This window comes from Strongyloides ratti, assembly GCF_001040885.1.
Source record: "Strongyloides ratti genome assembly S_ratti_ED321, chromosome : 2".
Lineage (NCBI taxonomy): Eukaryota > Metazoa > Nematoda > Chromadorea > Rhabditida > Strongyloididae > Strongyloides > Strongyloides ratti.
Genome location: NC_037308.1, coordinates 3,645,532 through 3,666,413, shown reverse-complemented (window position 1 = coordinate 3,666,413; position 20,882 = coordinate 3,645,532). Strand labels below are relative to the sequence as shown.

General features: G+C 24.2%; 6 protein-coding genes across 6 annotated transcripts; 3 read left to right on the top strand and 3 right to left on the bottom strand.

Annotated features, from left to right (window-relative positions):
* Positions 1-744: 744 nt before the first annotated feature.
* Positions 745-1,807, top strand: SRAE_2000116400 (AT24389p; the record flags this gene model as incomplete). The annotated part of the gene is made up of 2 exons (XM_024652083.1): positions 745-1,118; positions 1,168-1,807. The coding sequence occupies 2 exons, from the start codon at positions 745-747 to the stop codon at positions 1,805-1,807; spliced, it is 1,014 nt and encodes a 337-aa protein (XP_024505696.1).
* Positions 1,808-3,128: 1,321 nt separating this feature from the next.
* On the bottom strand, positions 3,129-3,841 carry SRAE_2000116300 (Replication fork protection component Swi3 domain-containing protein; the record flags this gene model as incomplete). The annotated part of the gene is made up of 3 exons (XM_024652082.1): positions 3,129-3,449; positions 3,501-3,739; positions 3,790-3,841. The coding sequence occupies 3 exons, from the start codon at positions 3,839-3,841 to the stop codon at positions 3,129-3,131; spliced, it is 612 nt and encodes a 203-aa protein (XP_024505695.1).
* A 164-nt stretch (positions 3,842-4,005) lies between these two features.
* SRAE_2000116200 (MIF4G-like, type 3 domain and Initiation factor eIF-4 gamma, MA3 domain and MIF4-like, type 1/2/3 domain and Armadillo-type fold domain-containing protein) lies at positions 4,006-6,470 on the top strand (the record flags this gene model as incomplete). The annotated part of the gene is made up of 3 exons (XM_024652081.1): positions 4,006-4,113; positions 4,157-6,019; positions 6,081-6,470. The coding sequence occupies 3 exons, from the start codon at positions 4,006-4,008 to the stop codon at positions 6,468-6,470; spliced, it is 2,361 nt and encodes a 786-aa protein (XP_024505694.1).
* A 5,785-nt stretch (positions 6,471-12,255) lies between these two features.
* Positions 12,256-13,962, top strand: SRAE_2000116100 (Protein daughterless; the record flags this gene model as incomplete). The annotated part of the gene is made up of 3 exons (XM_024652080.1): positions 12,256-13,026; positions 13,306-13,468; positions 13,505-13,962. The coding sequence occupies 3 exons, from the start codon at positions 12,256-12,258 to the stop codon at positions 13,960-13,962; spliced, it is 1,392 nt and encodes a 463-aa protein (XP_024505693.1).
* A 382-nt stretch (positions 13,963-14,344) lies between these two features.
* Positions 14,345-19,180, bottom strand: SRAE_2000116000 (Exocyst complex component 4; the record flags this gene model as incomplete). Its single annotated transcript, XM_024652079.1, has 11 exons — positions 14,345-15,409; positions 15,469-15,639; positions 15,715-15,821; positions 15,864-16,049; positions 16,095-16,251; positions 16,405-16,481; positions 16,530-17,036; positions 17,076-17,598; positions 17,638-18,932; positions 18,977-19,106; positions 19,145-19,180. The coding sequence occupies 11 exons, from the start codon at positions 19,178-19,180 to the stop codon at positions 14,345-14,347; spliced, it is 4,254 nt and encodes a 1,417-aa protein (XP_024505692.1).
* A 213-nt stretch (positions 19,181-19,393) lies between these two features.
* Positions 19,394-20,782, bottom strand: SRAE_2000115900 (Elongation factor 1-alpha; the record flags this gene model as incomplete). Its single annotated transcript, XM_024652078.1, has 1 exon — positions 19,394-20,782. One exon carries the CDS (start codon positions 20,780-20,782, stop codon positions 19,394-19,396), a length of 1,389 nt encoding a protein of 462 aa, XP_024505691.1.
* Between the last annotated feature and the right edge of the window lie 100 nt (positions 20,783-20,882).

Below are 20,882 nucleotides of genomic sequence, written 5' to 3'. Positions count from 1 at the left end.
TTTTTCATTTTATATCATTTTAAATTCTGATGTTATTTATATCATTCTTATGCAATTAATTAAAATAAAAATTAGAAATAATACACACGTGAAATTAATTAATCAGGTCATATATTTATTATAATTCCTTCTAATGCAATAAATAAAAATTTCTACTTAATAACTATGAATGTCACATGCTGCAAGTTTGTTTTTATATAATTTATAAGATCAATGAATCTTTCTACTTCATATGAGTAAATTACAACGATTTGGAAACTTTATTATATAATGTTAATATTAAATAAAGTTAAATAATCATATAATGTTAACAATCTTGAAGAAAAGTGATCTTAAAAGGTATATTAAACGCCCACATTACAATAAACTGGATAATGTAATTAATATTGACAACAATTTGAACTATTAATTAATGTTCATGATTAATAAGTTATTTGGTCAATTATAGGTAGTTGACGCATTTTTGATTTGTCTTCTATCTCTTGTCCGAAATAATCTTATTTTTACTACTATCTTTAGTCTACTCTAAAATTAATGAGAAAAAAAAAACATTTTTATGGTAATTAAAAATACATACTCAAAATAGAAATTTTGAATTTTTCTTTCACCACTTTGTATATGTTAATTAATATAAACATATACAAGACACTGTCTCCATAATTTTATAGTTACTGGTGTATCAATATTGAACCTGTATTTACTTTTTAATTATAATTAATTCTTTTAATAATAATACATGGTATAATGCTGTTTTTCTTTAATATACATCCTGAAAATGATCAACTTTTATCAAGCTTGAAAACTAAACCAGATATTTATTCACCTCGTTGGGATCAATCAACATTCTCAGGACGTTTAAGGCACTTTAGAGCTGTTGTGAATCCCTTTAATTTGTTTATAACACCAAGTAAATTAGAAGAATGTAAAAAAATAGTTTTAGATTATGAAAATGGTAAGGTTGATAAAAATATGACATTAAATGAACTTTGGGAAGCAAAACATATTTATGATTCAGCTTACCATCCAACATCTGGAGAAAAAATGCCAATGTTTGGAAGAATGTGTTCACAGGTACCAGTTAATTCAATGATCTCTGCTGGAATGTTATTTTCTTATAAGTAAGTTAGTTTATTTTTTTTATTTTCAAAATTTTTATTTTTATTTTAGTTCAACAAAAGGAATGATATTTTGGCAATGGTTTAACCAATCTTATAATGCCTTAATTAATTTTTCAAATCGATCAGGCGAAGAACATTTAAAAAATTCACGATTACTATGTTGTTACTTTGCAGCAGCTGGAGGAAGTATGGCTGCAGCAAGTGCATTAAAAATATATGCTGATAAATTAAATTTACCAAATGTAATAAAAAGATTAGTGCCATTTGGAGCTGTAGCATTAGCTAATATAATAAATGTACCTATGATGAGAAGTGGAGAATTTATAAATGGTATTCCATTAAAAGATGAACATGGGAATACATTAACAACAAGTACAAAAGTTGCTTGTTATGCTATTCCTATGGTTGTTATTTGTAGAATTTTAATGAATTTACCTGATATGGTTTTTTTACCTATAATTATTGATCGTTTAGTAAAAATACCTTTTATACAAAAAAACAAGTATTTTAGATATGGTATGAAGATTTCGCTGGCAGCGCTAGCGGTATCATTTGCCACACCTATTAGTTGTGCTATATTTCCTCAAATGTCACCTTGTAAAATAGAAAACCTCGAAGAAAGTGTTAAAAAAAAACTAAAAGAACAAAATTATAATAAAGAAACTGTATTCTTTAACAAAGGGCTTTAAAGTTACCCTATCACAGTCAAGGTATTTAGCAGCATTATAGCAATTTAGTTATTTATCTATTAACATAAAAAAAAAATAGAATTTTAATAAAATATAATCAAAAATATATTAGACAGCAAAAATTTGTTATCATTTAACCAACATACGTTCCAGTTAGCAAAAAAAAATTTATTTTAGTTAATTTTTCATTGTTAAATTTGTAAAATCCAAATATATTTTCTTTTAAATATATTGATAGGATACCATTTTATATATTGGTTTATCTACACATGTTTTCTCTTGAATCATTTCTTAATTACTATAAATTTGCTTTATTAAATATATAAATTTTTATTTATATATTATTTGATCCAAAAGGTCATATTAGTATCAATTTCAATACATTTAATTTTAAATTCCTAAAGTAATTAAGTTATTATTCGTTTATTTTGTTTCTATTGTTTTGTTATCAAAAATTTTCTGTTACAATATCAATTGTGTTTATAATGTTATTTCTTACATTAAGTAATATACTCTAATATAATTATTCATTTATGATATTTATTAAAATAATAATTTTTAAAAATGTAAAAATTTAGTTTTTTATTTTAGTTTGTAAATTTTTTTTATCATTTAATAACTTATATACATATCAAATTATATATTTTAAAATTTGATATTATAATGTTTGATTTGGTTAAATATAATTTTATATATTGACAAAACATATCATGTTATATAACTATTTTTAAAAATTTTAATTTTTTTGTTCCATCAAATAAATTCGTAATTATTTACATTAATTTGTTATTTTAGTCATAAAACTATTTTAATAATGTTTAAAAATAAGAGTTGATTGTCTGCTTTCATAACAACAAATATTATTAACAAAATTTAGGTACATTTAAATTTGTATTAATCTATTTTTATTAATGCAAATATGAAAATTTTTTAAATTGTTTTCATTTCTGAATTCTTAATGTTATCCATTTTAAACTTTTTTCCACTTCTTTGTAGATTTTGATTTTTAAATAACTTGTTAATTTTTTTCTCTTATCAGCTGCTTTCTTTTTAAATTTTCTTGTCAAAAGTGAAATCTCATGAATAAAGTTTTTCTTAAAGATTATTTTCTTTATCAAAATACTTATTACCTTCGTAGTTAAAAATTTCATATTTAATTTTTATATTTTTGAATAAGTTATTCATATCATTCTGGATCATCTATCACTTTAGAGTATGTAGTTATTATTATTTAAAAATATTTGCTTATAATAATTTTTAATGCAAATCATATAAAATTGATAGATTTTATTTTGTAAATACAAAAATCGTTAAGAGTAATTTACATAACTCCAACATAATTTTTAAAATACTCATCAGTCTCTGAATACTTCTTTTCAAAATCTTTTATTTCTTCAATGTCATCGTCAACAACTCTCCATTCAAGTCCAATTAATGTGTTAAAAACATCATTGTTAAAAGGAGTTACCTCACTATTTCTTTTAGGATAAAATTCTTCTACTAAACTTTTAATACAATCAAGGACAACTTTTTTTTTATTTAACATTTGACATTTGCCACAAAATTCAGAAAACTTCATGTTTGGTTGCATTTCATTTGCCCATGCTATAAATTTATCCTCAATAGCTGTAACATCTTTGCACTATAATGATAATAAAAAAAAAAGATAACCAGATAAAAAATAAAAACATACGAACTTTCTCGATGAAACCACTTCTGTTTCTTTTGGTAATTTGATATCTTTAACCATACTAAATAACTTCCGATATCCATTAGCACCAATAAGATCTAACTCATTAAAAACTCTTTTTTTCTTTGTACCAGTACTTTTATTCTTTTTTGCTGCTTTTAAAGCTTTATTTAATTTCTTGGCATCCTCATCTGGTGATTCAACAGCCTCAATATCAGGATTAACAGGACCGTCTTCATCTTCTTAAATATATAAAATTTTATAACATAAATAAACAAAAATAAAAACACACCTTTTTCTTTATTAAAATCTCCCAATTCTACATCATCATAAAAATCATCCATAATTTAATTGATAAAAATAAAGATCCTCCTTTGAAGTATAAGAAAAAAGATGCTTTCCGCCATTTACAAAAATATCTCCTCAAGACAAATCATTTTTCATATATTGGTAAAACGTCATTTTTATTTAAGTTTTACATTCCATATATTTTAATTTTTATTAAATAATGGATTTTGAAAAACTATTAAATACAAAAAGTAACAGAAAAGCAGAAAGAAAACAAAAGAAAGAATTTAAAAAATTAGCCAAAGAGGCTTTTCATAGAAAAAAAAATGTAAGTATAAAATGAAATTTATTATTTTTATTTTTTTTTTAAGTTAAAAGAGGTGATTGAGGAAAAATTTCGTAAATCAAAAAATGAAGAAAATAATATAAATATTGAGAGTTGTAAAAAAAAAAATAAAAAAAAGAAAAATAGGAATAAAAAGAATAAAGAAGCTTCCGAGGTGGAGGATTATAAAAGGAGGATGTTTCAAGATCCTAGTGATTGTAAGGTAGAAAAATTAAGTAAAGAAGAGGAAAGAGAAAGAAAAGAAATGCTAAGAAGAGAAGCAGAAAGAGATGATGATGATATACAACATTATGAAAAATTATTAGGACTTAATAAAAAAAAGAAGAAAAAAGATTATGATGATGATGGTTTAGATTATCTTTTAGATTTTTGTGATTTAGAAAGTAGGAAAATTGTTGTTGAAGAAGAAGAAAAAATTGGTGAAGTGAATGTAGAAAAATTAAACAAAACTGAGGATATGGATGTTGAAGGATTCTTTAATGAGAGTGATAATGAAATTGATGAAACAAATAATGATGAAGAAGAAGTAGAGATGGATGAAGAAGAATTAGAGATGGATGAAGAAGAATTAGAAATAGATGAAGAGGAAATAGAAATGGATGAGGAAGAAAAAACCTCACCTACATCTATGGATGGTGATATTATGTCTGATGAAGATGAAGATATTGTTGAAGATATATATGGAAGACGTATTTATAAATCTACTAAAGAGCTTGTTGATAAAGAATCTAGATTACAAGAAAAATTATCAAAACTTGATGAAAATAAATCAGAAGAATCTAAAGAAGAAACAATTAAAGTTGAAAAAACAATAAGAGCTCTCATGAATCGTCTTAGTGAGGTGTCTTTTGTTAATTCACAAAAAATAATGCTTGATACATGGAATCATTATAGTAAAAATGATGTTAAACGTTTAACTTATAAACTTCTCCTACAAGCTATAGATAAAAATTATGAAATGGCTGATAGGATGATTATGGAGTATGCTGCTTTTTTAACAATTATGCATTCAACAATATCAAATGAAATAACATTTTATATAATTGAACATCTGGTATGTGATTTTGTTAAAAGAATCAAACAAAAAATAGATAATGAAGAGTATAGACTTTGTAATATTGGAAGATTTCTAGGTAATTTATATAATTTTAAAGTTATAAATGCAAATTTTTTAATTGAATTATTTACAATAATTTGTCAAAATATGAGTGAATGCAATTTATCATTACTTCAATCAATGTACATGACAACAGGAAGTTCTTTAAAAAAAAGAGATAGCACTTTATTTGATGAACATTTATCATTTATGAAAAAAAAATTACCTTTATTAGAAGATATTCAAGATAATTTTAAATTAAAATTTTTAGTTGAAGAATTATTAGAATTAAAAATTGTTAATGTGATAAAATTTACTACAAAATTTGATGAAAAAGATATGCTTCATATGGTTAAAGTTATTCAAAGTTTTGTTAGAGGTAATAGTCAAAAAGAAGGAGTATTAGGAATGAGTGTTGATGATTTATTACATGCCTCAGAAAGAGGAAGATGGTGGATTGTTGGTTCTGCCTGGCAACCTTCTGCAAATCCTTCATCTAAAGAAGATATAAATAATAAAAGATGTAGTCTTATGAATTTTGATTCATCATTATTAGAATTAGCTAAAAAAGCTAAAATGAACCTTGAACATCGTAAAAATATTTTTTGTATTATAATGTCAGGTGAGGATGCTTTGGATGTCTTTCAACGTATCATGTCATTAAAATTAAAAGAAACTCAGGAACGTGATATAATTCATGTTGCAATTATATGTTGTACATTAGAAAGTAATTATAATCCTTTTTATGGATATATTATTGAACAATTCTGTTCTTATAATAATCGTTTCAAGGTAAGTGTAAATATCATTAATATGTCAGATGGAGAATGATTTATGTATACATTTATTTTAGTTAACGACTCAGTTTGCTTTATGGGATAGGATAAAAAATTTGAATGAATTAAAGAAGAGACAAAGAAATAATTTAGCCTCCTTAATTGGTGATTTAATTAAAAATGGAAGTGTTACTTTAGGAGTCTTAAGAATAGTTGATTTTAGTGATATTAATGGTGTCACTGGAATAACTCTTAAAAATATTTTTTCAAGATTATTTACAACTACTAGTGTTTCTAAAATAAATGAAATTTTTGAAAAATTACTTTCTAATCCAAAATTTGATTTGTTAGCTCAAGGATTACAAATATTTTTTGAAATTAAATATAATGATGATGAGGATGCTAATAAAGAATTCAAATTACGTTTGGATGTTGTTAAAAATTTACTATCAACAAGAGATCAGTAAATATTTTTGTTAATATTTTTTTTATTGTTTTTAGAATTTTAATATTGTTAATAACAAAGTACATTTTTGTGACTACAAATTGCTCAATTAATTTTCATGTATTCTATTTAAAAATATATATTTTATTCTACTAATAGTAACTAAAATATTTAATCTGGAACATTTTTTTTTATAATAAAAAAAAATATAATAGTTACTAGTAGATTTGGCATATAAAATTTTTTCAATCAATTACAATCCTTCTTTAGTACATCATTTTTAACTATCCTCCTGGATCATTAATCACATTTTAAATGTTCTTTTATTTTTACCTTCCGATTTAAAAGACAAAAAAAAAAAAGTAACTTACTTAAAATTTATAGTACATTTAAAATCACCCTAAATTGGTTTTAGATTAAAAAATATATATATATTCCATAACTCAATGTCATTTTCTTTAAATTTTGTCTAAAAAAATTTAATCGTCTAACAAAAGAAATATATAATATAATAGAAAAAATAAAGTTTATTGGCATATAATATAAAGATTATTACCTAACTGACCACTGTTAAATTTTGTTTAATAATAATAAATATTTTATATTTACCTATTTAACTATTATATTTATATTACAAAACACTTTTATTCTTAAATACTATCAAAATTTGATGAGATAATAATTTTTTTTCTTTTCTATTGTGTTTAACATTTACCACAGTTATAAAAACTTGGTAATTAATTTACACAATATTTAAAATGCATTATTAAACTATAATTAAAATATATTTATTTAAAAAAAAAAAATTTATAATTCATATTGCTATGGTTTTATGATATTTTTCTTAAATAATATCACCTGTTATAATAAAGTATTAATATTTTAATTAAAATTAACAGTATAACATATATATAATTCTTACAGTATACCTACAAATTTTCAAGATAAAAATATAGACATTTTATTTAAAAATTGTTTGTTTTTTTTTTCCTTCATATTTTATTATTTTACAAAATATTAGAAATGTTATTAATTTGTTTAAATAAAAAATTTAAATAAATTTGACACTTCTTTTTCACTATTTATATAATTTTTTTCATTTATTTTAATCAACTTTATTACAAATTTATTCCCATCTCTATCATAGAAATGACAATATATTTTAATTATTTGTATAGTTTAATAGGCTTAAACAAATTATAATATAAAAAGAAATTCGATTTTAGTTAAAGTATAAATTTTATGATTTTAACAAGTAATTTAATTAACAAAAATTTGAGTTTATTTAACGATTCCTAATTCATCTTGCTTAATAAAATAAATTACATTCTATTGGTAAAGTAAATGAGTGTATGAATAATTTATAATAAATTAATAATATCTTATATTATAATAATAATAATGTTCATTTCTCAAAAAGCTTATATTAATGTATAATTAGTTATTGTAAAGATCTTTATATATATATATATATCAATTTCACAAATAGCTTCAATTCAATGATAGATGATATTATGATGAAGAGGAGCGGAAAAAAGTATAATATATTAGAAACATCTGGAGTTGATTATGTATTGCCATTCAATGAATTTTGTTAAATGTTAGTTAAAGAAAAATATTTATCGAAAAGATTTTATTTTAAATTGTATTATTTTTAAAAAAAAAAAAAGAAATTATGAATATTTCATAGTCATTTATATATATATATATATGTAGAAAACTATTTTTTTATATTAAAAAAAAACATTAAAAAGATTTTAAAAATTAAACATTGCATAATACTAACATTCCATAATATTACTAGCTATATATTTTTATACTAAAGAAAATAAAGGCCTTTTAAAGCTTTGATTTGAACAGCTGTCGTTTATCTGACTCTACAATCAATCTCTCTTCTATTTTCAGTGTACAAAATCCATATCAACAATAGGTATTAATTTGCTTCAAGTAGGTTATATGTCTCTTATTCATTTTCATCATTATCCCATTAATACTAAATATGGATATTATAAAAATGTTGCATAGGTATACTTTTACGTATCGTTATATTATTTTAACTAATCCTATATTACATATAATTTTTGTTAACATTTACAATGTAAAGCATCTCAACATCCCTTTTTATTTGATATATAAATTTTGTATCACGAGCATCTATTTGATTATTTTTATAAAAAGAATGTTTGCCTATAATTTTTTCAATTTTTTTTTCTATATATCTATTATTTTTGTTTTATGAAAAATAATATCTACATTTATACAGTATCTATTTATATTATATATTAAGAAGGACATTTCAAAATATTATTAAGAAAAAAAATATATTTTACTTTTATTTAATTTTTGCATAAATAATTTTTATTAAAATGTTTAACTTTTCTTTATACTATCGGCATTCCTCTTTTGATCTTTATCCTTTTATCTCTTTATAAATATACAAGTAATAACCATATAAATAAGGTTATAATATGTTGGTGATATTGATATTGGAGCAACTGTAATTTAATTAATATAATATCTATATATTTATTAATATGAATAATTTTATGAATGGCGGAAGGTTTTTCTTTAACATGAGTGATTCTTTATTTCATTCTGTAGCTTCCATTCATACTTATATATATTATATATATAATATATTTCTTTCTTTCTTTCTTATTTTATCTTTTTTTTTATAATTTTTATTACTATTTATAAAAACTTTCTATCTTTTACAATATATCCAAAACATTACATAACATTTCTTTCATTTTCAATAAAATCTGCCACCAGATGTAAACATTACTTTTAAAATATCTTCCTACTATATTATTATTACTAAACAAAAATGAATGTAACTTATTACCTCTTCTGTCATCTTAATTTTATTAATATATATATATATTTTTTTTTTGTTAAAAAGTAAATGACATTGAAAGAAAAAAAAAATATATATATATATAAATCTAAAATATATTTTTAATTTTTGTCATTAAATTATAAAGAGTTAGTTAACCTTTTAAAACAAAGACTATTATATTATATTTACTTATCATATTATGTATATATTATGTCAGTCTGATTAATGATATAATTAAAAAGTTTTATCTTCTTTTAAGTTATCTATTATTAATGGCATTTAACTTTATTATTACCTAAAAAAGTTTTTATTATACATATAAATATGTTATGTATATATCATTGTTACCTTATTCATCATCATGTTAAACTTAATATAAATTGAAGCGCAGGCAAAAAGTATTTAAAAAAAAAAAAGAAAAATTTTTTCTCCATCCATTAAAGGAGTGTGCTAATAAAGTGTTGGCGGTACAAAAAAGAAAAGAGGTAGAAAAAAGAAGGTTTTTAGTAATTTTAATACTTATCTATTATTATACATAAGTTTTATATTAAATAGTAGTAATGATATGACAATCAAATGGTAGGTTATGTTAACAAAAATCATTTTTCATTTATTTTTAAAGGGTAAAATGAATAGATATATATATATATATATATATATATATATTTGTTTATTTTAAATTCAAATGTTGTAGAAATAAAATTGTAAAAATATTTTTGTATCTTTATCAGGCGTAAATTTTTAATATTATTTTTATGAAATTTATAAATTTTAATTTTTTTTTTCTTACAAATTTTTGTCATCAATTTACAATAACTATAATATAAAATACTGCTATTTGTTTGCCAATATATATGTATAATGACAGTACCTTCTTCTCTTTTCATATCTTGTATTATACTTATAATGATATAAAGGAATGTTAAGTTACGGTAGTTTTCTAATATAATATATATCTTTTATTTTTCAATATAAATTAAAAAAATTAATTTAGATAAGATGATAATGAATGATATACTTATACTATATGGACTACACAATGTATGATATTTAAACCGATAAGGTGGTTATCTCTATTTTAATTTATTTCATTAAATTTTTCTTTTATTTAAGTACATTTTATTAAATCCTTTAATTAAACCCCCTCTTTTTTTTTAAATTCATATTTCGGCAAAACTCTATAATTAATCATTTTTAATATCCTTAAAGTTATAAATCAAAACATATTAAGCCTCAATTCACACCTTAAATGTTTCTTAAAGCAAAAATTATAAAACTAATCAACAATAAATCTTTATTTTTTATTTATATAGTTTAGTCTTATTTTTGTATTCATTCTATTTAATTATGACATTTCTCGCTAACTGCTACTATCTATTTAATTCTTTTGAAAATAACTTTATATCCTTATTAATACTTCCCCGTGAAGTGGATCATGCTGTGCTTTTATAATCTTCTTGGCGCGATTATTTTGTGACAAACTGTTTTCTTATAATTTAACTTTCTTCTTTTAGTTACCGACTACTTTGTAAAATAGATTCTAGATTATTTAGCTATAATCGAAATAGTATATCAATTTATATCAAATTTCTATAATATATATGTATATAGATGATATTTCTTTTTAATTATAAAATAAAGGGTGTTTTTGGCATATAAATGTCAAAAACATAAACTACTTTTAAATTATATTTTATTAGTATAAAAGAAAATTTCTATTTAATAATTTAAATAATTATTTATAAAAATAATATTAATAATTATTTTCTCATTATTAATTGAAGTTTTTATAAGTAATATTTAATTAAAATTTATGAAATATATATATTTAATATTTTTACAAATAATTTATTTATCTGTGATTGCCTTTTTTTTTTTATTTTTATTTCTGTATATATAATATACACATTTATATATATATACAATTTATGGCATACCAGTTTATTATTACTGTTTTTATTTTAATAAACTTATTTAGTCTTTTTCTTTTGTATATTTTAGTAATGTTATAATTTCTATATATGACAATCGTTTACACTTAAAACACATATAATAAACATCTTCCATGTAAACTCCCCCCACTATAATAGCTTTTTATAGAAAACTTCTATCCATATATCTATTTTAAATTCCATTTACGAGAGGGAAGTAGGGACATAACTATGTCATCTACTCTCAACCTTAAAATAATGCCACGCCTTTTTGTTTTACTATTTTCTTTAAACACAAATCCTCCTATGTAGTTTTAGTTTAGAAATAGTAGTTGATCATATTTAACAATTTTTTATTGAGGACATTTTTTAAAATGCTATTTCAAAATTGTTAATAGAAACATTTATTAAATATAATTTAACTTACAGTACAATATTAATAACCTTTTTTTCAATTTTTATAATATTTTTTTTAATATTAAAATACTTTTATTTTTTTTACAATTTATATTTAAAATAAAAAAAAAAATTATTTTTATTTTATTATCAATATGTTTTTATTTATAATAATTTAATATATTCTTAGTATTATTATATAATATTTAAATTTTTTTTTTACCATATTAAATGTTTATATAATTATATTCTTTTTTTCTTTTTATTTAATAAGATAACATATATTAAACCATTTTTTAAATTTAAACTAATTTTTTTTAATTATTATAACATTAAATATAAAGCGAAAAAAAAAAACTATACATTTTGATAATATTTATAAATTATATATTCTCTCTTCGGTAAAATTTTTGTAAAAATTTTTTTTAATGTGTAGTTATTGTATTTATTTCATATATCAATAAAATTTAATATTTACTTATGATTTTTTTTATTATAAATAAAAATATTTTTATTTATGCAATATATAAATGTACCTATTTCAGATATCCTTAGAGATATTTATTCTTTTTTTTTTTAAAAAACTATTAACCACTAATAGATTATTATTTTAAATTAAAAAAAAAAATTTATTCATAAAAATGTCAATAGCTGTGACTACAACAGTTTCAGCATCATTGCCACAAAATTCAAATACTAACACATCTCCATCTACTGTAAATTCAAGATCACCTGGTAATGGTGTTAATACATCACTTATTCCATCAGTAGTTGTATCTTCATCTACTTATTCATCCTATCCTGGAATTGATATGAATTATCAAGGAAATTCATTACCAGATCAATCTCATTATTATTGGGGTAATCAACATCAAATTACAGGTGTATATCCTCCCATCCATACACCTTACCCAAATCCAATGGTAAATATGAATGGTATAAATAATGATGTTTATTCTCGGACAAATGTAACAAATTCAGTACCACAAGTATCATCTCCAGCATACCCACAATCAATGCAACCACCAACTACAGCATCTGGCAGTGACTCTGCAGAGGTTGTTGAAATAGGTAAAATATACGAAAATGCCACAGAAAATAGTAATTCATATTCTACATTGCCAACAAATCATTACCAAAATTCATCAACAATACCTGGACAAATTCCAGCACCAACACCAACATATAATCATTATCATGTACCAACAACCTCAGATAAACCTACAATTAACAATCTTCTTGAACTTAGTAGCTGCCATTCTCAATCATTGCAATCTCCAGTTTATAGTTTTCCTCAATCAAATATAGAAAACATTAATGGCGTTCCTACAAAACCAGAAGCATTGACATCTATTCATAATCAACTTAATAATCCACATAATTTCTATCAACCTTCTCATCCTTCTCTTCAAGTAAGTTTGATACTATAATTAGTTATCCTCTTAAAATAATACCTTAAAAAAAAATTCTCAGATAATTATTTTTATTAATTAATTAATTGCAAAAAGATGTATCTTATTTTATTTACGTCATCATTTTCTTCTCATTAAATACATATTACACATATATATATATATATCTCCTCCTGATGTTACATATTTAAAAATACTAATAAAAAAAATTATCTGATAATTGTTTATATATAATAAAATATAATTATAATAATAAAATTTTTTTCTTTTTTTTTTTAGAATTTACCAGCATCCGATTTGTTATCATCCCAAATTCCAGGAGATATTTATAATATTCCTTCAGTTAATCAATCTCAGTCATTAAATCATCGGGAATTGCTATCCAATGGATATCAACCTATCCCATCATCAGAATATACAAATTCATTACCTTCAATGCATGGTATGAATATTTCCCCTAGTAATCATAATGTTACAGGAAGAAATTCTTCCAGATCTAATAGACGTTTAAAAAGTGAAGTTAAAGATTCTGATGATGATGGAAAGTCATCAGATGATAAAGAATTAGATAGAAGATCAGCTAATAATGCCCGTGAACGTATACGTGTTCGTGATATTAATAGTGCATTTAAAGAACTAGGAAGAATGTGTGCTCAACACCTAAATCAAACTAATGATAAAGCTCAAACAAAACTTAATGTTTTACATCAGGCAGTTAGTGTTATTACGCAATTGGAAGAACAAGTACGGAGTAGAAATTTGAATCCAAAAGCTGCAGCTATCATGAAAAAAAGAGAGGAGGAACAAAAATTAATGAATTCAATGTCTGGAATACAAAATGTTGCACCTCAAAATGCTTTTGCACAACATCAAATAAATGGAATTGATGGGGATGTGAAACCTCCATTACAATCTAATGTTTCTGTTTATAGATAATTATAAAATTTTGACCATTAGAATCTATAATATTATCTCATTAAAATTTCTTTTATACATTTTATAAACTATTCTATAGCTTTTTTGTGTTACATTTTAACAAAAATAAACATGAATCATAATTTAGATAGATATTAAGAAAGATGATAGTTTATAAGAGTTCATTAAGATAAATTATGAGTAAATTTGTTTATTTACTAATAGTTCAATGACATATTGAAAAATAGAGATACTTTATCATTGCTAAGACACATGTCTAGTTAAATAATTATTCTAAGTAATGTAAGAAGATTTTAAAAAAAAAAAATATAATACTGACTAAGATAAAATATTTTTTCATTATTAAATAAAAAATATTTTATTAAATATAAACAAAATATAGTTATGTTGGAGCTATTAAATTTCCATAATATGCTGTTAGTGTTTTAATTTTCGAATTTAAAACTGAATGTTCAATTTCACATTTTCCACCAGGTCCAGCTAAAGAAATTAATTGCTTAAGAGGTGTATTACGAGGTAAAAAATAAGAAATATTTGAAGATAATTTTTTAGAATACTCAAAAACTTTAAACCCATCAATTGGAATGTCATTTTTTAAATCATAAACTTCTTTGGTTAAATATTCTGGGCCACCCCATGGTGGTGATAAAAATACACCATCAACAATTTGTTGATTATTAGAAGAAAATTTGTCACCTTTTCTTGATCCAACAAATGACTCAACAATTTTAAAAAAATCACCTAAGAAAAATTGAATCCTATCAGCAACTCCATAAACTTGTGCATTTTTAATAGCACATTTTAAGCGTATAGGATCCATCTCTACAGCATAAACATATGCCCCCCTCAAAGCAAATTGAATTGCGTTACCACCCACACCCGTAAAACCATCAAATATTATCATATTTTTACGTGTAACCATCCGTTCAGCTATATGTTTAGCAATTTTTTCAGGAGTTACAGAAAACCATCCTTCACGATCCATTAAAATACCATGATTAAGTTTTGAAAATAATCGAAAACGTTGATTCCAATATTTTTTCATTTCACTATCAGAATTAATGTAATTACGAGCTTTTGATGCAATTAAATATTCATCTTTAACAGGATCAAATGATAAATCAATATTTTTATCTATTTCTTTTACTTCATTATTACTTTTTTCCTCATTTATTATTGTTTTTGTTTTACTATTTTCTTCTAAATCACCACCTTTAGGTTTAATAGAAAGTATTCTTAATTTAAATTCAGGTCTATTTGAATAATATGTAACATTTCTCATTTCTTCAAATCCTTCACTACATTCTAAATCTTTACTATCCATAGGAAATTTATCAGGATTCTTACAATCATTATATATCTCAATAGATTTTTCCTCATCAGACGATTTATCCATAATTGAATATTTAGACTCATCAAACCCACTAACAAACTTGGCCTTCTTAACCTAAAACTCAATAAAGATTGAACAGATGTTTTTATTTATATAGTTAACTATAAACTTACGTTTGCAAGAAAAGAAAAGCATTTGCCCTTGATGTTTGTCCTTTTATATTCACTAAAGTCCATTAATGCTTGTTTTCTAACCAAATGGCTATGTTGTTCATACAAATCATCCCAATCAAGGGAATTAATATAATCTAAACCAAAAGTCTTTTCTGAAATATTTGAAAATCCCTAAAATTACAAAATATATACACTACAAAATAGTTTCCATTTAAGATAAAAAATTAAATAAAGAATAATTCTAACCTGTAATAGGGGATCACGATGTAATTTGATAAGATAATATGAATCTGATGGTTTGATTTTATCTATTTTTTCTTCATATTTTAATACTTCTTCTTCATTTAAACTATCTTTAAAATCATTTATAAAACTTTGTAATGTTAAATATTCACCGTTATTTGCCCAGTACTTTGAAAATGTCATAGATGCTAACTCTAATGCTATTTTTTTTCTTTTTTCTCTAATATCTTTCTTACTAGAAACTACATTTTCAGAAATTTCACCAGGGCTATCACTAGAACCCACTAATGGATTTGAAACTGATGGAATAACTTTTTTTTTAGTAACTAAAACTTCATCTGAAGGTTGATAATTTTTAACAAATTCCTCAACATCTTCAATACCTTTTATTCCAGCCATCATTAAATCGTCGTCATAAATGTATACTTTACTTAATGATACATCAGCTGATATTCCACTTTCATATTCTATCGTACCTTCTAATACTTCTTCCCAATCAAATGAATAGTTAAACTCTTCTTCAGACATATGACCTGAATACTATATTATAAAAATTAATTACAAAAAAAAACAACTTTAAATATAAAATTGGTTTGAAACCAAATATATAAAATATGATGTAAAAATTACAAAAGTATAATAAACTTCATGAAATTATATAAATTATATAATATTTATTTATTTATTTATAACATTTAAAATTTCTCTTAATTGTGTCATCTTTTTTTCCAATGCTCCAGGTTGAGAGGATAATATTTGATGAGAACGAACTGCTAATGATAATAAATATGAATATTCTGTATTTGAAAATGTAGTACCTTTATCAACAATCATAGCTAATAATCTATCAGGTTCATGATCTAATAATTCATAAAATGATCTTGCCCGATCTAAATCCATTTCTCTACGTCCTGTTATTTGACTCATTAATTGTTGAACGGCAAAAATATTTCTACAAACTCTTTTTCTTCCATTTTCACGAAGTTTAGCCATATGTTGACTTGAATGAATAAAAATAGAAGCACACAAATGTCCAAGACCTTCAAAAAGATATTTCCATTTATGTTTTGAAGTTAATTGTGATAAATTTTTATGAAATATATATAAATCATTCCTAAAATCTGTAGCTTCTTGATCATTTTCATCTTCATTGTACTTAGAATCAGCTCTTGAAAGAGGATATATATAATAGAAACAATGAACTCTTAATTCTAAATGAATAAGTAGAAGACATGTCTCTGATATTGTTTCAATTTTACTTATTTTAGAATTTAAAACATTTATCATTGTATCTTCACCAATATGTAAATTATTTGAATCAATATCTGGAACTTTATATTGAATAATTTCATTAGATTTCTTACTAAGTCGTCCCAACAAATAACGAAATTGAAGTGTAAACCATTGAAGTGATTCATGAATAAGAATTAAAATTTTTATATGTTCCATATCAGTTACAAGTTCATTTCGTTTTATTTGTTTTTGTACACCTAAATTACCAATTAATATTTCTGATTCTCTTTGATTTCTTTTTTTTATGTCTAATTCACTTTCTGTACCTAAATTATGTTGATATGATGTTGGAGTGGTTTCACTAGGTGTTTGTGTTGTTATAGCAATCCAACTTGGAAGTGATTTTAATAATCTAGAAATATCTTCATCAACTGCCCACGCAGCGCTTATCTTACCACTTGTTCTCACTTGATTATCACTTCCAAAGTTAGTTATTGTAATTTTATTATAAATTTCTTCAATATACCCAATAAATTTTGTTAAAATAAATAACCATTGTTGAGAAAAACGCAAAGTATATGTTTCCATATGTTTAATTAATTCAAAGATGTGGTCACACATATTTTTCACTTTTACAACACTTCCAAGTACACTCTATAAAATTAATATTGAATTGTACTTTATATAACTTACGACTTCATGTGATTGAACATTAACAACTGATGTCCACACATCATTACTACTAAAAACAATATTTAATTTTCCTGATATATCTTTTTCAACTTTTTCAACAAAACTATCCATAATAAAACTATTCAAAAATGTGTAAAGATCACATGGTTCTTTTTTAGTTATAGATTGAATTTCCATAGCAAAATGATTTAATAAATGAAATATATTTATAATATTATATGGATCAGTTTGACAAACAAGATTATTTAATTTACCATGTTCTACAGTACCTTGAGATGACATTAAGGCTCCAGAACTAAAACGGAATAACAATTTACTATTATCTGATGACGACTCATTTTTATTGAAACGTTGAGGCCAAATATCTAAATGATCACTGATAACATCTTGTATGGCTCTTTGACAAGATTCCCAGTACTTCTCCAGAATAATTGGACAATTTTCTTTATAAGCAGAATGTTTAGATAATTCTTTAATTAAAATTGAATGATATTTATAAGAATCTCTAAATTCTGTAATAAGACTTTGAATTAATTGATATAATAATTTAGAATCACGATTTTCACTATGTGTTATGGCATTTAAAACTGTTACCGTATCGTGAACTCCTTTTTGACATAAGGCACTTTCTTTTGAATAAATTTGATTTAATGCAGCATCAACTTGATCAAATACCGCAAGAGCCTCAATTGAATCAGAAATTTTAATGCATGCTTTATGCATAAATTCCTCATTATCAGTAGTACTTGAAAAACCAAAATCTCTTGAATTAATAGATTTTTGATACTTTTGTAATAATTTATTACAAAGTTCAGATTCTTGTAATGTATTTTTGTTAATATTTTTTATTAATGCAACTAGATGTTTTTCAAAAGGCTCAATAATAATTACTCTAAGTAAATCATCTATAATTTTTGTTAATAAATTTTTAGATATATCATGAACATTATGTCTTATCTGGCTAAGGCCCTCAATACAGGATAATTGTCCATTAAGAAGAATTTCATTTCTTTTTAATAAATTAACAGCATCTTTAAATTTTCCTTCCTTAACATACTCTTCAATTGTTAATTCCATATTTTTTATTTCATTAATTTGTTTTAAAATATTACAAATATATTTTTGCTCCTCATTTTCCATCCAAAGTTTTTTTAAATCGTCACGTCGACATTCTAGTAATGTTGTTGACTGACGAAGATTATTTTTGACGTTGTTTGTACCCTCTTTAAATCTGGTGATTTTTGTTGATACATTTCTAAATGTATTTAAACATGCATTTACATCTGGCTCATGAGCTAAAAAATATATAAACACAATTATTTGTAAACATCCAACTCACCTTTTATAAGCTTATCAATAATATCACCAGAATTTTTATAAGCAATTTCAAGACGATTCTTCTCATGTTCTCGTTGATCTTCTGAAGCACTCGTTGTTAATGTTCTTATAACATTTACTAATAGTCGACACTAGAAATAAATCTAAAAAATTATACAATTTGACTTACAGAGTCATTGCTATCATCCGAAATATTAATGGGCATATTTCATAAAAAGAATTGTTTTATACCATAAAGTGATGTACAATCTACCACTATGGTCCTAACACGAAAATGTTATCAAATTTAAAACATAAATATTTTTAAAAATACTGTAAAAAAAATTGTCAAATAAAAAAAAAAAAAACACAATGTAACAACAGGTATAATTTATCATTTAGACCAAACGTAACAAGAGAACAATAAAATGTATATTATTTACTTCTTCTTGGCACCAGCCTTTTGAGCGGATTTGGTTGCTTTAGCATCTCCATCTGATTTGGTAACTCCCTTGATAACTCCGACGGCAACAGTTTGTCTCATATCACGAACGGCGAAACGTCCAAGTGGTGGGTAATCTGTGAAAGCTTCAACACAGAGTGGTTTGGATGGGATAAGTTCAACGATTCCTGCATCTCCTGATTTAAGGAATTTTGGAGCATCTTCAACTTTCTTTCCGGTACGTCTGTCGACTTTTTCTTTAAGTTCAGCAAATCTGCAAGCAATGTGAGCAGTGTGACAATCCAAAACTGGAGTGTATCCAGCAGCAATTTGTCCTGGGTGATTCATGATAATAACTTGAGCGGTGAAAGATTTAGCTTCCTTGGCTGGGTCATTCTTAGAATCAGAGCAGACAGATCCACGACGAATATCTTTAACGGAGATGTTCTTTACGTTGAAACCAACGTTGTCTCCTGGAACAGCTTCTGTGAGAGATTCGTGATGCATTTCAACAGATTTAACTTCAGTAGAAACTCCTTGTGGGGCGAAAGTGACAATCATACCTGGTTTAAGGATACCAGTTTCAACACGACCGACTGGGACTGTTCCGATACCTCCGATCTTGTAGACATCTTGGAGTGGAAGACGGAGTGGTTTGTCAGTTGGACGAGATGGTGGGACAATAGAGTCAAGAGCTTCAAGAAGAGTTTTTCCAGAAGCATTTCCTTCTTTACGTTCAACAGACCATCCTTTGAACCATGGCATGTTGGTAGATGGCTCAAGCATGTTGTCTCCGTGGAATCCAGAAATTGGAACGAAAGCAACGGCTTTTGGATTGTATCCGATTTTCTTGATGAAGTTTTGTACTTCAGTAGTAACTTCATTGAAACGAGCCTCACTGTATGGTGGTTCAGTAGAGTCCATCTTGTTACAAGCAACAATAAGTTGTTTTACTCCTAAAGTTTGAGCTAAAAGAGCATGTTCACGGGTTTGTCCGTTCTTTGAAATACCAGCTTCAAATTCACCAGTACCACAAGCAACGACAAGGACAGCACAATCAGCTTGAGATGTTCCTGTGATCATGTTCTTGATGAAATCTCTGTGACCTGGAGCATCAATAATGGTGACGTAGTATTTGGAAGTTTCGAATTTCCAGAGAGCAATATCAATAGTGATACCACGTTCTCTTTCAGCCTTAAGCTTGTCCAAAACCCAAGCGTATTTGAAGGAACCTTTACCCATTTCTTGGGCTTCTTTCTCGAATTTCTCGATTGTTCTCTTGTCAATACCTCCACATTTGTAGATCAAATGTCCAGTAGTAGTGGATTTTCCGGAGTCGACGTGTCCGATAACAACAATATTAATATGGATCTTTTCCTTACCCATGATAACAAATTAGTGAACCTAAAAATAACACATTAATAATGAAATTTCAATAAATTTATAAAAAAAAAATTAATATATACGATTTAAAATTACATATCAA